At 36.7% G+C, this 13,804-nt stretch overlaps 1 protein-coding gene across 1 annotated transcript; it reads right to left on the reverse strand.

Moving 5' to 3' along the window:
* Nucleotides 1–620: 620 nt before the first annotated feature.
* Nucleotides 621–12,606, reverse strand: MMP13 (matrix metallopeptidase 13). The gene is made up of 10 exons (XM_009246997.3): nt 12,460–12,606; nt 12,126–12,367; nt 11,332–11,480; nt 11,026–11,151; nt 8,892–9,053; nt 6,991–7,108; nt 5,895–6,028; nt 4,762–4,921; nt 2,524–2,627; nt 621–1,231 (listed from the first exon to the last, which is right to left on the reverse strand). The coding sequence occupies exons 1-10, from the start codon at nt 12,577–12,579 to the stop codon at nt 1,131–1,133; spliced, it is 1,416 nt and encodes a 471-aa protein (XP_009245272.2). The 5' UTR covers nt 12,580–12,606; the 3' UTR covers nt 621–1,130.
* Nucleotides 12,607–13,804: the final 1,198 nt, after the last annotated feature.

The raw sequence follows: 13,804 nt of genomic DNA on the forward strand, positions 1-13,804 counted from the left end.
CAATAAGTGCCAAGCACCCTCCCCAAGTATCAATAGGCACTGTGGGAAGTGCTGGGGGATTTTTTTAAATGCAGAGAAAAAAAAGGCATCTTTCCATATCTCAAGGGATCACAATCTAGTAGACTGATTTCAAAAAAAATTTGGATGTCTCTCTTTTAATATATATACTTCTACTTTATAAGATATATTTTATTTCATGCTACACAAGTCTTTAGAAAATAGCCTATATATCCAAGGCAAACTGGACAATTAAAATAATTAGCTTGGTAAAATAGGGTTTAAATGCAACTTTTAGTCTTAAATAATCAAAAAATTTATGAAAAAGGGATGCCATGGCCTTAGACTATTTTGATAACAATTTTAACTTTGTAATGTGTGACTTCTGAAAAACCTGAAATATTTTAATAAAAATATATCATCCTTCTTTATCCTTTATAATATGCAAAGGAATATTTGTCTTATATGAGAGCAGACTTTGAGTCATTGCCAAAAGTGAAAATTAAACAGAATTCAAGGGCCACATCTACTAGTCTTACCACTGCTCTTTTGTCTCCCGTCTTTAATGACTTTGATATTTTGTTAGTGTCTGTGTGAAGAAGGGCACATACATCTGAATATCCTCAGTGCAAAATGAAAATTATTTATTTGGAAGTTACAGTCTTTTTATTACAGACATTTTCCTTTGGTTTATTTCTTTTATGTATGGCTCTCCCAAAGTTCCATTTTCATACTATTTTATACTTTTTAGTAAGAATGATTTATTCATTATATGAGTGTATTTACTTTATGCCCTTGTAAAATTTCCTTATAAATATATTTTTAAATTATGCTCTCATTGACAGACCATGTGTCCCATTTGTGGTGTGGGAAATATCATCAACCATTGCTTTTGTACAGCAACAAGAATCAGGTGCTCCTTAGAGATCCTCCATTTCATTACTCTAACATTCTTCAATGTGGTTCCAGCCACGCATAGTCATATAGATACTACATATTCAAAGATAACTTACTGAAGCTTGTTCACAGAACCAAGCTTTCTCCTGATAGCTCTCCTTCCCCCACCCCACACTCTCTGGAAGTATTACCCCAAATGCTCTTCAGGATTTAAATAACAATTTTTAAAAAGACACTTAACACCACAATATGGAATTTGCTGGCATGACGCGAACAATGCGGTTACTCCAGATGCTGTATTCAAACTGTATGGGTCCATTGAAAAAATAGATATAACCTACAAGAAAAAGCATAAAGACAATTTCAGAGTTTGAAAATAATAAGGTTTTAATCCAGTTAATATTAATGGTTCAATCTCTTAGATCCCATTTGTAGGAATTTCAACCTTTTTCTTTTTAAACTCTATTAGTGCTTTAATAGTTGTTCCTTTTTAAATTTTTTATTTTTTTATTTTTATTTTTTAGTTGTTCTTTTAAGGTGTGAATCTTCCTAGACAGTTTTGCTACTTGGATTATCGATTTTTGTGTGTGTATATGAGACAGAGTCTCACTCTGTCGTCCAGGCTGGAGTGCAGTGGCAGTGATCTTGGCTCACTGCAACCTCTGACTCCTAAATTCAAGTGATTCTCCTGCCTCAGCCTCCTGACTAGCTGGGATTACAGGTGCACGCCACCACGCCTAGCTATTTTTTTTTTTTTTTTTTTGTATTTTTAGTAGAGATGGGGTTTCGCTATGTTGGTCAGGCTGGTCTTGAACTCCTGACCTCAAGTGATCCGCCCGCCTCAGCTTCCCAAAGTGCTCAGATTACAGGCATGAGCCACCACACCCAGCCTGATATTTGTTATAAGCTATCAATAATATCTCTTCTCATAGTTAAAGGAGGTCGGTGAGGTCAGGCCTGTAATCTGAGCACTTTGGGAGGCCGAGGCGGGTGAATCGCTTGAGTCCAGGAGTTCAAGACCAGCCCGGCCAATATGGCAAAACCCCATCTCTGCTAAAAATACATAAATCAGCCGGGCATGGTGGCAGGCACCTGTAATCCCAGCTACTCTGGAGGCTGAGGCAGGAGAATCTCTTGAACCAGGGAGGCAGAGGTTGCAGCGAGCTGAGATTATGCCACCGAACCCCAGCCTGGGCGACAGAGTGAGACTCTGTCAAAAAAAAAAAAAAATTGCTGAGAACATAATTGAAGTAAAAATCACTATATAGTTTTGGTAGTTATGAGTCTTTATATATAAATTACTTCCCACTCCACACCCAGTTTGAATTCTGGCAATATCCTTTGCATTTTGGCATCTTCAAGCATAGATTAAAGTAATGTTGAAGGTTTAGCATCTCATATTTATAGAATTAGCAATCATTAAGTAAAATTCTTATTTATTCTAACCATGTTTTTGTTGTTGTTGTTGTTTGCTGTCTTTGTAGGTAGCCACACAGGAATGATTAATTCCTTAACTGCCATACATTTATTAACACATCTAGGTCCTATATAAAAATGCTTTGTACAGAAAAGAGTTTTGAGGGGCTTACAGAAGCTCGTCTTTAAAGTCAATGCAATGTAACTACTTACCATTTTTCTCATAGACAGCATCTACTTTATCACCAATTCCTGGGAAGTCTTCTTCTATTAGTCTCGGATAGTCTTTATCCATAATATGGTTAGTATCATCATATCTATTTAAAGAAAAAAAACTCTTAAGTCAGTTAAATTTCTTAGAAAGTACCTTAGAAATAATACAATAGATATAATGGCATCTTTCAAAATTGACAAGAATTTTAAAATTTTAAGTCCACTTAAAACATCTGGTAGCTTTTTAAAATTAGGAATGAGAATACTGAGTGTACAGTGGATGCTTGATGAGTATTTGTTGACTTGCCCAAAGGCCATCTTTTTAAAGAGAGTTACAAGCTCATTTCCATTTCACAAATGATATATCTGTTATAAAAGTATGTCATTAGGAACATGTTCTTAAGCATGAAATAAATGCATGTTTGTGCATAGAACAATTAGCTATTGATCTCCCACTATGTGTAAGACAACTTGCTAAGTACAGTAATGGCTACAAAAATATTTAAGGTTTAATTTATGTACTAAAAAGTTGTAGGGGCATATGGTAATACTAAAGGTAGGAAGGGAAGCATAGCTTTCCCCTTCCATAACTGCATATTTCAAGCTCCTTCTCCCCTGCCCACAGCCACACCCTAACCAAGCAAACATATCCTAAAATTAACCTAGGAAAACAGGCTCCCATAAGGTGCCACTACTGTTACTGATGAGAGCTTTTTGAATATCTTGGAGGTATGTTCCGACAAGTAAAAGATAAGAACCACTAAACTACCAGTAAAGCTAAGGCATGTGTATACACATAACTGCAACGCCAGGCAATAGAAGTCAAGCATGAGAGAGTAATTATGAAATGTCCTGGGAGTACAGGAAGCCGGGCAATAACCCCTGAATGGGGAAATCAAAAAAGGCTTTGTAGATGAAATGATATTTCGAATGAACTTTAAACAATGGGTAGAATTTCAAGAGGGAGAGATGCAGGGAAGGATCTCCTGGCAAAAAAAAAAAAAATTGCATAAGAGAAGCTTAAGGGGATATAAAAGAACAGCATATCTGAGATGCAGTAAGGAATTAATCCTGACTGAACCATATACTTCTCATGGAGGTAGGGAATGAAATGCGGTACCTGGTAGAAGCTGGCAGTGATTTCTAGAATGTTGTAAATGTCATTGTCAGAAATAAGTCAAAAGGCAAAGATGATATATACAGGTATGTGCGTGTGTGCGGGTACGCATGTGTGTGTGTGACTGTGTGTATGTAGAGAGGGAGGAAAGTTTCCATTTTAAACATTTCGAATGTAGGGTACTGATGAGATATTCCCATTCCCAAATATAGACTTGAATCTGGACTCCTAAATGTTGTTGATGTCAACACTGCTTAAATCTTTACATATTTTTGAAACATTCCAGCTTCACTTGCCCTTCAGAAAGTTTCCCTTTATAAACTACGGGCCTGTCAGCTTCCTGGTCAACCTCTTCAGTGGATCAGCTAACTCTGCAGATACGAGGGCCTTCTCTCAACCAATCTTTTCCTGTACTCATGCTGGTATCCTCTTTGGCCATGGAAGATGGAGCTACATGTAAATTAGGAGAAAGTGACAAGAAAGAGAATACAAGAGAAAGATTAGAAAGAGAAGGTGCCAATCGGGTGTGGTGGCTCACGACTGTAATCCCAGCATTTTGGGAGGCTGAGGCAGGTGGATTGCTGGAAGCCAGAAGCCTGACCAATGTGGCAAAACCCCATCTCTACTAAAAATACAAAAATTAGTTGGGTGTAGTGGCACATGCCTGTAATCCCAGCTTCTTGGGAGACTGAGACACGAGACATGAGAATTGCTTGAATACAGGAGGCAGAGGTTACAGTGAGCCAAGATCATGCCACTACACTCAAGCCTGGGTAACACAGCAAGACTCAGTCTCAAAAAAAAGAAAGAGGGGGTGCCAAAGATGGTTGAGAGTCACAACAAATGGCTAAGAAAAGAATGTTTGAGAAGAGGAATGTTTGAGTAGTGTGTGTGTGTGTGTGTGTGTGTGTGTGTGTGTGTGTATGTGTGTGTGTGTTCAAGAGAGCTTGAGACTTTTAAATACATGTCTGAGGGGCTGCCTGAAAGAGCTGACATGGAATAAAAATGAATGACTAGTATGACATTTACAATAGTGTGTAGGAATAATTTATAGTAGTGACAGATGTTTGAGGCACTTTGCGGCTATGACACAGATGGGTCAGTACCTACTGCTGCCATACCTCCAGACCTGGTTTCCTGAGAAGAGGAGAGTCTTGCCTGTATCCTCAAAGTGAACAGCTGCACTTATCTTCTTAACTTCTTTTGGAAAACCCAGTTCAGATATTTTTTTGGGATAACCTTCCAGAATGTCATAACCATTAAGAGCCCAAAATTTTCTACCTGGAATGAGTGAAATAACAGTTCTGTTATCCAAGGGAATCTATTAGGACTTACATATGTAGACATGTGCTTAAAGACAGGCCCATTTATACATTTAGAAATATTAATAAAATATTTAGTATTTACAGTCATCATGTTTATGAAACATAAAAATATAAGCATTCTTGAAACAAAAAAATAAAACTTAGGATCTTAACTTCCCAATTATGAATATAGCTAATCAAATATCACAATTAACTTGGCAATTTATTAGCTGTGAATATTAAGTTTAAAGCTAGGTGAAAAAAATACATTAAAATTTCTACATGAATAAAGAACACAGTAGGAAGAGTAAATTAGATTGAAAACTCAAATTTCATACCAGTTTGAAAGTTATTTTCTTCTCTAAAAGGTAGCTTTATTATAACATTAATATTATAAATAGTTGAACAATAGAAACAGTGCCAGCAGAAAGTTACGTAATCATTTTAAATTATGGTCATAAAGACAAAGTAGCAATTTGGATATTGGTCATAATTTTATGTCAAGGAAAGCAGTAGAACATAAAAGTGTATCTATACTATGAAAATACAGATGTAAAAATATGTATTACATAATGAAAATGAGCAAATGAAATAAACTGACTTCTCAGAAGGAAGAATGACTCATAATATTTTTTACACTTTTTCAGAATATATTGTTATAATGTTTTCTCAATAACAATTTTTAAGTGGAACTAAGAGAAAAAAACTGACAAGATTCATATGAAAGAAAGAGTGGATATGACAAGACTAATAATGTAGACCTTTTATATGTTCAGTTTGGAGATCCATGGTAGAATGGTTTCAGGTACTTTCTGGCTCCATTTTTTTAGTACTTGGTCTTTAATTTAGGTATATTTTCAGTAGTGATCATTTTACTGAATCTCTAGTGGCATCAAATTCAGCACTGCCTCCCCTGGTCTTATGTGAGGCCTCCTCTGTGGAAAGCTTACCTCTGAAGATGAAGATGAGGTCATGAGAAGGATGCTCATATGCAGCATCAATACGGTTGGGAAGTTCTGGCCAAAATGATTTCGTTAAAAACAGCTCCGCATCAACCTGCTGAGGATGCAGGCGCCAGAAGAATCTAACACAAAAGTAAAATGGAGTTTTCTGTCACATTTTTAAGTGCAATATTTCTATCCTGCTAGTCACCTCTCCCCACATCAACACAGATAAGTTAGATACAATCAATACCTCCCACCTGTGAAGGGAAAAAAAATTCCATTACCCTTTAAGTGCCAGTGACAAGTTGTGCTATCCTAACTAGCATAAGGTATTCAACTTTGAAATCTCACAGAGCCTTTGTGAGGTCTCTAAGTTCTTTGCAGGTTGAAACAGTCTTGCTCAATTTTGGGTATCTTGCCAGGGGCAAGCAAATGTGCCAGGCATTGTGTTGGCCTCCAGAGAGAAGATATGATTTACATGAACTATGTCTTCCATGGTCTCATGGCCTGGGAAAACTGATGCATGAGAACCACCCCCCGCCCCACAAGTACAATGTAATTAGAGTTATAACAGAGGGGGTAAACATGCTATTGGATCACAGATGAGGAATCAATGAATGAATGAATGAATGAACAAAAAACATACTAGAACAATGTAGAAATTAAAATTTTATATTGCATTTCTAGGTTCGTTTCATTCCATCCCTCAAATTCCAACATATGTATCCAGAATCAAAGTCTTTCCATACCAAAATGAATATGCATGGGCCTAACGAGTAACTATTTATTAATACGGCAATTATTTTCAATGCTTCTCTGTTTTTAAAATAAATTGGATTTCTAGATTTTCTTGGTTATGTTTATAAGAAAGACTGTAACTAGAGACGTAAAAAGAAGCTACACAATGTCAAGGTTATAGATTGAAAAGTAAAACATTTATCCATCAGTCATTTATTCGATCTGAAATATGTAAATAAACTGCCTGCCCATTTTTACTGTTAACTTCGCCTTTGGAAGTCTGACAGGATGTTTTGGCGATATGCAGAAACAGCCTCACAGATGTTTGTCACATACAGACTTTATGAAAGAATCTCAAGAGTACCTGTCTTTAAAGATCATTGTTTCTCCTCGGAGACTGGTAATGGCATCAAGGGATAAGGAGGGGTCACATTTGTCTGGCGTTTTTGGATGTTTAGGGTTGGGGTCTTCATCTCCTGGACCTGCAGTCGTGAAAGGCAAGAGAGAAGCTATGAGTGTGACATTACTGATAACCTGAGTCACAGCACAACAGGCTGATCTGCTGATGGACAGTGGGAGAGGATTTCTCCAGGAAAAGCCGTAGGTCCTGGGGCTGCTACATTATGGTGCAAGTACCGTGTAATCTTCCTTCCTTCCTCCCCTCCACTTCCATCCTTCAAGACCTCTCGAGATTCTTTAGAACTATAAACTTAGGTTTCTTGAGGTTGATAATAAAAAGGAGGGAAAAAAGCAACAGAATTTGAAGAAATTTTCCCTACACCTTGCACAATCTATTGACAGACTGCTCTTGAAAACTAGATTCCCCTGAAAGCCATTTTTGATGGTATATTTTTCCTGCAAAAGCCCTCATCTTGCCTCCTCCTCTTGACTATTTTACTAGCTGTCAACATCAGCTAATGTTGCTTCACCAGTTTGCCACGGTGCAGCTGTATCTCAGCTGTGACAAGCCAGGCCTTCAGCACTAATGTGACTTGCCACATGTTGGTAAATTTCCAACCATCTCCCATGAGTGCAGACGGGATGGGGGTGCAGTACATAATAATAATAATCCTACACTGTTTTTCTTTCTGTCTAGTTTATATTAGTTCTTTCATCAGTCCCTGAGTCATAATAATGTAGAAATAATAATTGCAAAATAAATTTGCAAATTCCCTTTGCCATCTTCAAGTTCATGCCCATGGCTATGCTAGCTACTGTGATAGATTCAAATCTAGAGGGTAAAAGAATGGGTTGGGTGATATGAGCAAGTTTGCTGAACTATGTGCTCTAGAAGTGTTTACACTGATGACTGTGTACTGTGGCTTTAACTCTATAACAGGTCATCTATAAATAAATACTTGGGTTGAAATTTAATTATTTTGTAAATATTATTGAAAATTTGGGGGGGAAGTGAAAAGGAAGAATTTTTTTTTACAATGGTTACTGTAGATGTTGATTAAAAAGTACCGCAGGCCACTTGAGAGGTTTCTACTGTGCCAAATTGGACTGGTTGAAAGAGTACTTGGAATTTCTAAAAGCCTTAGGATCTCACTTTCACCACCAACCATGTTACTATAGGTATGCTACTTAAACTCTACAGGGCTTTGTTTCTTCATTGGTTAAATGGGGAATAAAATATTTTTGTTTCTTATTGCAGAGGTGTTTTGAGGATATCAAATGCACATTGCAATGTATAATATACAAATACAAGGAGTTATAGTCTGCAAAAATTTGGAGAATGAAATCTTTTCTATTTGAGTGGGTAGTTAGATTTGGAAAGAAAAAATGGGTATGTTTTCCTAGGTTTTAACAACAAAACCAAGAAAGCAGCATTGGCAGTGGTAAATTCAATTAGTAGAGTCATGTGTTGCTTAACAACAGGGATACATTCTGAAAAATGTCTTGTTAGGAGATTTTGTCATTGGGTGAACATCGTAGTGTGTACTTACACAAACCTAGATATATAACCTACCACAGATACAGGCTATATGGTACAGCCTATTGCTCCTAGGCTAGAAGCCTGTCCAGCATATTACTGTACTGAGTACTGTAGGCACATGTAACACAATGGTGAGTATTAAGTGTATCTAAACTTAAGAAAGGTACATTAAAAATACAGTATTACAGTATTAGGAAACCTTTGTCATACATGCGCATCGCTGTACCAAAACAGCATTATGCAGCATGACTGCAATTTAGAAAATAAATGCATGGGTTTCTTCTGCTTTTATAACTGATCATATTCTATTTCTATAACTGAGTTACCATAGAGAGACTGGATCCCTTGTACATCGTCATCAGGAAGCATAAAGTGGCTTTTGCCGGTGTAGGTGTAGATGGGAAACATGAGTGCTCCAGGGTCCTTGGAGTGGTCAAGACCTAAGGAGTGGCCAAACTCATGGGCAGCAACAAGAAATAAGTTGTAGCCTGTAAGAAAACAAAGCAACAATGAGAAAAAAAGGAATTCTAGTGACCAGGCAATGAAAGGAATATCATTTTATCTATTTGGTATGTTTCTTTCTTGGCTATATACTCTTTCTTTTCTCTTTCTTCAGTCTCTTACTTTTTAAAATCAATATTCAGTTGCTTGAAGGAAGACTCAAAGTATTGATTTAATCCTTATAAATAATTTAGTGTTCTTTTGATTATAGCTGCCTACACAATTAGAATGTCAACAGATTACTCTCATGTAATTAGTAATTAATAAGGATTTACTGTGAAGACACTAGAACTCCTGATTTGCTCTTAGTATTCTCAGGTCAGGTGAGGGAAGTGGACAGAGATTACCTTAAACGAGGAGTGGGGAAATCACATAGGGTGGTACCTAGCTAGGGTGCTGCCCAGAACATCCTCCAATCAGGAGGCAGCATCCAAAGGGATGGTACAAGGATGGAGGATGCACTAAATAGGTTCTCTGTGTATACTCTTGGGAGCAAATTCCAGCCAAATGATTCTTTCCAGAACGTCTCTAGACTCTGGGTTCTGGAGAAACAGAAACTGTAGACATGATTAGCCATCTTTTCTCTACTCTAGAAGACCACTATGTCACTGTGTTTACATTGTTCCCTCTAAGCATTCTGTCTGCCAATTTTGAGCCTCCTAATGCAGGTATTTCAAACTGGAAAAAAGAAAATTAAAAAACTAAAAGAAAAATAAGAAGTGTAAGGCAATAGGATTGTTGTTACTTGTGCTTAGATTACCTGAAAACTAGAGCCAGTGGATTCCATTTGACCTTAAATACCCTTTGCTATTGTAGCCTGTGCATGAAGAAAATGAACCAACCCAGCAAATCTTGCAGACCATGAAAGCAATTAGAGGTCGCATAATCTGAGTGTTAACTAATTCTTCATCGCATGACTAGTAATGGATACCGCTCTTGGCCTTCCGCTGAAAAATGAATCCAGACTTGTTTGTCGATGTTTTCATTCACTTCAATTAAATATTTCAAACCCAGAATTTATAAAGGAACCTAAATTTGAGGCTTACTGTGATTCTGCCTTAACAATGCTGGATATTATTTCTTCTCCCTGAAACCATTCTTACCTGTGAAATACCCAGAACATAAATATGTAAATTTTCACTTTTCCCTCCATAGACAGATTGGAGGTATTAGAGTTGAGACACTGATCATGTAAGGCCCAGTTTTATTCTTTGGAGAAATAATCTTTTTTATTTAAATGAAAAATAAAACTCAGCTGTCTATGAAGACAACGTCTACTTGTCATAACTAAGTCCTAGTTAAAACAATCTATGGCTTTTCTTCCTAAGTTAACATTCCCAATTATTCTGAGACTTGAAGATTTAACTACTAACTGATCTCATTCAACATTCAGTTTCATTTTGCTCTTGTAAATACAACCATCATCTTGTCTGTTTCATGCTGTTTGGAGTAAGAATCTGTCTAGGTTTTTAAGAATAGTGTTTACAATATATAGAGAAGACTGAATCAAGCAACTCATATAATGGGAAACAGAAATTTGATTGAACATATTTCTACCAAGGAAAAAACTATTTCATCTAATTCATGTATGACCCATAGATCCAGCCCTGGTAGTTTTTAGTTAGATATTTATAATAAACTGTAATTCTTCAACATGCCAAAAGGTAATTTGCAGTAATAACATGTTGGCTGACAAACATAAACATTTTGGTCCTACTTCAAAGTTCATTAGTATCCCTCAAGCCACAGTGACAGATTAAGCAGATTTTGTTCATTTTTTAATGTTTATATCAATTTGTAGAAATGTCACTTGTAGAGACACTAATACGTCTAAGATAAACTTTATTTAAGAAAATATAGTCAAATACCAAATATATTTAACTTTTATGAGTTTTAACTTCATACCAGTGTGTTCACTGTCTAATAACACATAAATGATATCTTTATAAGAAACATTACCTTTGGAACTACTTGTCCAGGTTTCATCATCATCAAAATGGGCATCTCCTCCGTAATTTGGCCCAGGAGGAAAAGCGTGAGCCAGCAGGCCAGAGGGCCCATCAAATGGGTAGAAGTCGCCATGCTCTACACACAAAAGCAAGGGTTAGGAGTCTTATCACATCCAGGAATACTTAGCACAGGTGTTTGGTAAATTAGTGTTGAATGCTTTAAAAAGTAATGAATGACTGAAAGAAATAATTTTAAAATGGAACCAACTAAGAATTAAAATATAAAAATGTTTGTAAAATAAATGTGCATCATTACCCTTAATTCCAAAAGAGATCATGATGTCAGCAATGCCATCGTGAAGTCTGGTAAAATTCAGAGGAGTTACATCAGACCAAACTTTGAAGGCTTTTTTGAACGCCTTTTCGACTTCAGAATGAGTCATATCAGGGGTGTAATTCACAATTCTATTTAACAGAGAAATTTTCAATGAACTTTTTGGAAAGTGACAGCTATTTTAGAATACATTTTCTTGGTATATTGCTTTTCAATTCAAAATGCAATAATTTCTTTGAAAGTTCTACTAGAGGTTTATTGTTTCAAATAATGTACTGATTATGATGCCATACAAGAATAAAAAGTCAAAAATTCAGTCACATTTGAGTATCTCCAAATATCTGACCATATGGCATCTTAAATTTAAAATATTCCATTGTTTAATATAATTTATTTTGCATGCTAAAAGTTTAGATTACATTGATATAGCCCAAATAAATGAAATAGCTCTGTAAAGTTTCTAGAAAGAGTGGAACTCTTCATCTTGAGCACCGTTGTAATAAATACACCTAATGTACTATGTTTGCAAATTTTCTTTAACCTACTTTTATTTCTCTTTTGATTTCATCTCTAAAAGAAATACTTTGAGATGCCCACTAAAAAATAATGCTGAGTTAATATAACAATAATAGATGTTATGAGGCATTCTTGGCAACCATATTAAAGCTATTCTGGAATTTAACTGCCAATTAAATAGTAAGGCCTACTTAATATTAGACATTTAATACTACAAGAAAAGACTAACAAATATGAAAGAAAGATAGCCTATGATTTACCTGTACGTTAAATTCGTTTTGGACCATTTGAGAGTTCGAGGGAAAACATTGTATTCACCCACATCAGGAACCCCGCATCTTGGTTTTTTCATGACATCTAAGGTGTTATCGTCAAGTTTGCCAGTCACCTCTAAGCCGAAAAAAGACTGCATTTCTCGGAGCCTGTCAGTCATGGAGCTTGCTGCATTCTCCTTCAGGATTCCCGCGAGATTTGTAGGATGGTAGTATGATCTCAGGTAGCGCTAGAAAAGAGACCAAAATGAACTGCATTTAAAAGAGAAGGACATTTCTGAGATGTACCAACCGCATCATCAGGATTGGCAAGATACTCTACCTCTGCAAACTGGAGGTCTTCCTCAGACAAATCATCTTCATCACCATCACTGGGAAGGGGCAGGGCCCGACAATGAGTCCAGCTCAAGAAGAGGAAGGCAGCCAGGACCCCTGGATGCATCTTGAATGGTGATGCCTGGGGACTGTTGTCTTTCCGCAGAGATTACCTTTACTTTTATAGGCCTGCAATGGTGAGTCATCACTTATGGATAGGTTTCCACTTCCTAGTCACTTGAAGGTAAATATGCTTACATGGCGACTTTTTCTTTTCCCTCCCAAGTGTGGTTTGTGGTAGAATTTGAGGGAAATATAAATGAGAGCATCTCTTGTTTCAGCAGGGTCTCAAAACCCATCTGGCAAAATAAACGGCCTCAGCATATTTATGGATACTGTGGGAAGAAGCAGAGAGTAGTATATTTTTTACTTCACTTAGCAAAAAAATTTTTTTTTTGCCTTCTGTAAGAACGTAGCTACTTTTGCTTCTTCATATAATAAGTGTATCAAGATGGCATGTTTACTTCCATAAAGAGAAACTTAGTACTGCTTCTAGAATGTTTACTACAGCCTGGTAAATTATAAACTGCATTTTCTCTAGAGTAACTACAGAGAGATGTCTTGTGTCTACCTGAAGTTCACGATATTGGACCAAAACCAAGCTTGATGACTTGGAGGTGCTACAGCACAACCACAGGATTGAGCCCCATGGTTGGAATTTAAACACACTGGCATGACCTCTCAACAAATATGGAGTCCTGCATAAATTCCCTACAGATCCAGACAGAGGTAGAAGAATTACATTGGAATGGAACAACTGTAATGGCTAGCACAAACAGGGATTACTGCATTCTCGGTTTAAAAGGCATTATCTCATTTAATCCTTACAACAGCCACATAGGTGCTGTCAGAAAGCTTGTTTTCCATTTTACATATGAATAATCTGATACACTGAGAAATACTTGTATATAGTCATATAGCTTATAAATGATACCAGGATTTGAACCTAGGCCAATAACTCAAAACTCAATGTTCTTGACCACCGTCCTGTCTAATTATGACCTCCACCCTTTCCATTCTCAGATATTTTCTTAAAAGCTGAGCTGTTTGGTTCCTACACCTCAGGGAGTGCCCAAGAAAACTAGGGCTGCAGTAGGCCAATTTCAAGTTTCTCCATTTTTAAGTTTGAATAATAGAAGTACTGTTGGTCCAACCACTCAGGAAAATAGTCCTAGGGGCCTCTACCCTATTATTCCTTTCAGAACATCACACATTCAGTACTGTGAAATCAAAGTGCCATCTTTGGTCCCCTGCAGAAGTAAATGGGTAGAGCAATATAGGCCATGATCGTT

This window comes from Pongo abelii, chromosome 9 (assembly GCF_028885655.2).
Source record: "Pongo abelii isolate AG06213 chromosome 9, NHGRI_mPonAbe1-v2.0_pri, whole genome shotgun sequence".
Lineage (NCBI taxonomy): Eukaryota > Metazoa > Chordata > Mammalia > Primates > Hominidae > Pongo > Pongo abelii.

Excerpts from the sequence above, each read along its gene's own strand:
- MMP13 (XM_009246997.3), bottom strand. The coding sequence starts at position 12,579 with ATGCATCCAGGGGTCCTGGCTGCCTTCCTCTTCTTGAGCTGGACTCAT. Across the intron at positions 11,481-12,125 it reads AAAACGAATTTAACGTACAG|AATTGTGAATTACACCCCTG; the intron begins GTAAATCATAGG and ends TCTGTTAAATAG. Across the intron at positions 2,628-4,761 it reads TCAGGAAACCAGGTCTGGAG|ATATGATGATACTAACCATA; the intron begins GTATGGCAGCAG and ends TTCTTTAAATAG.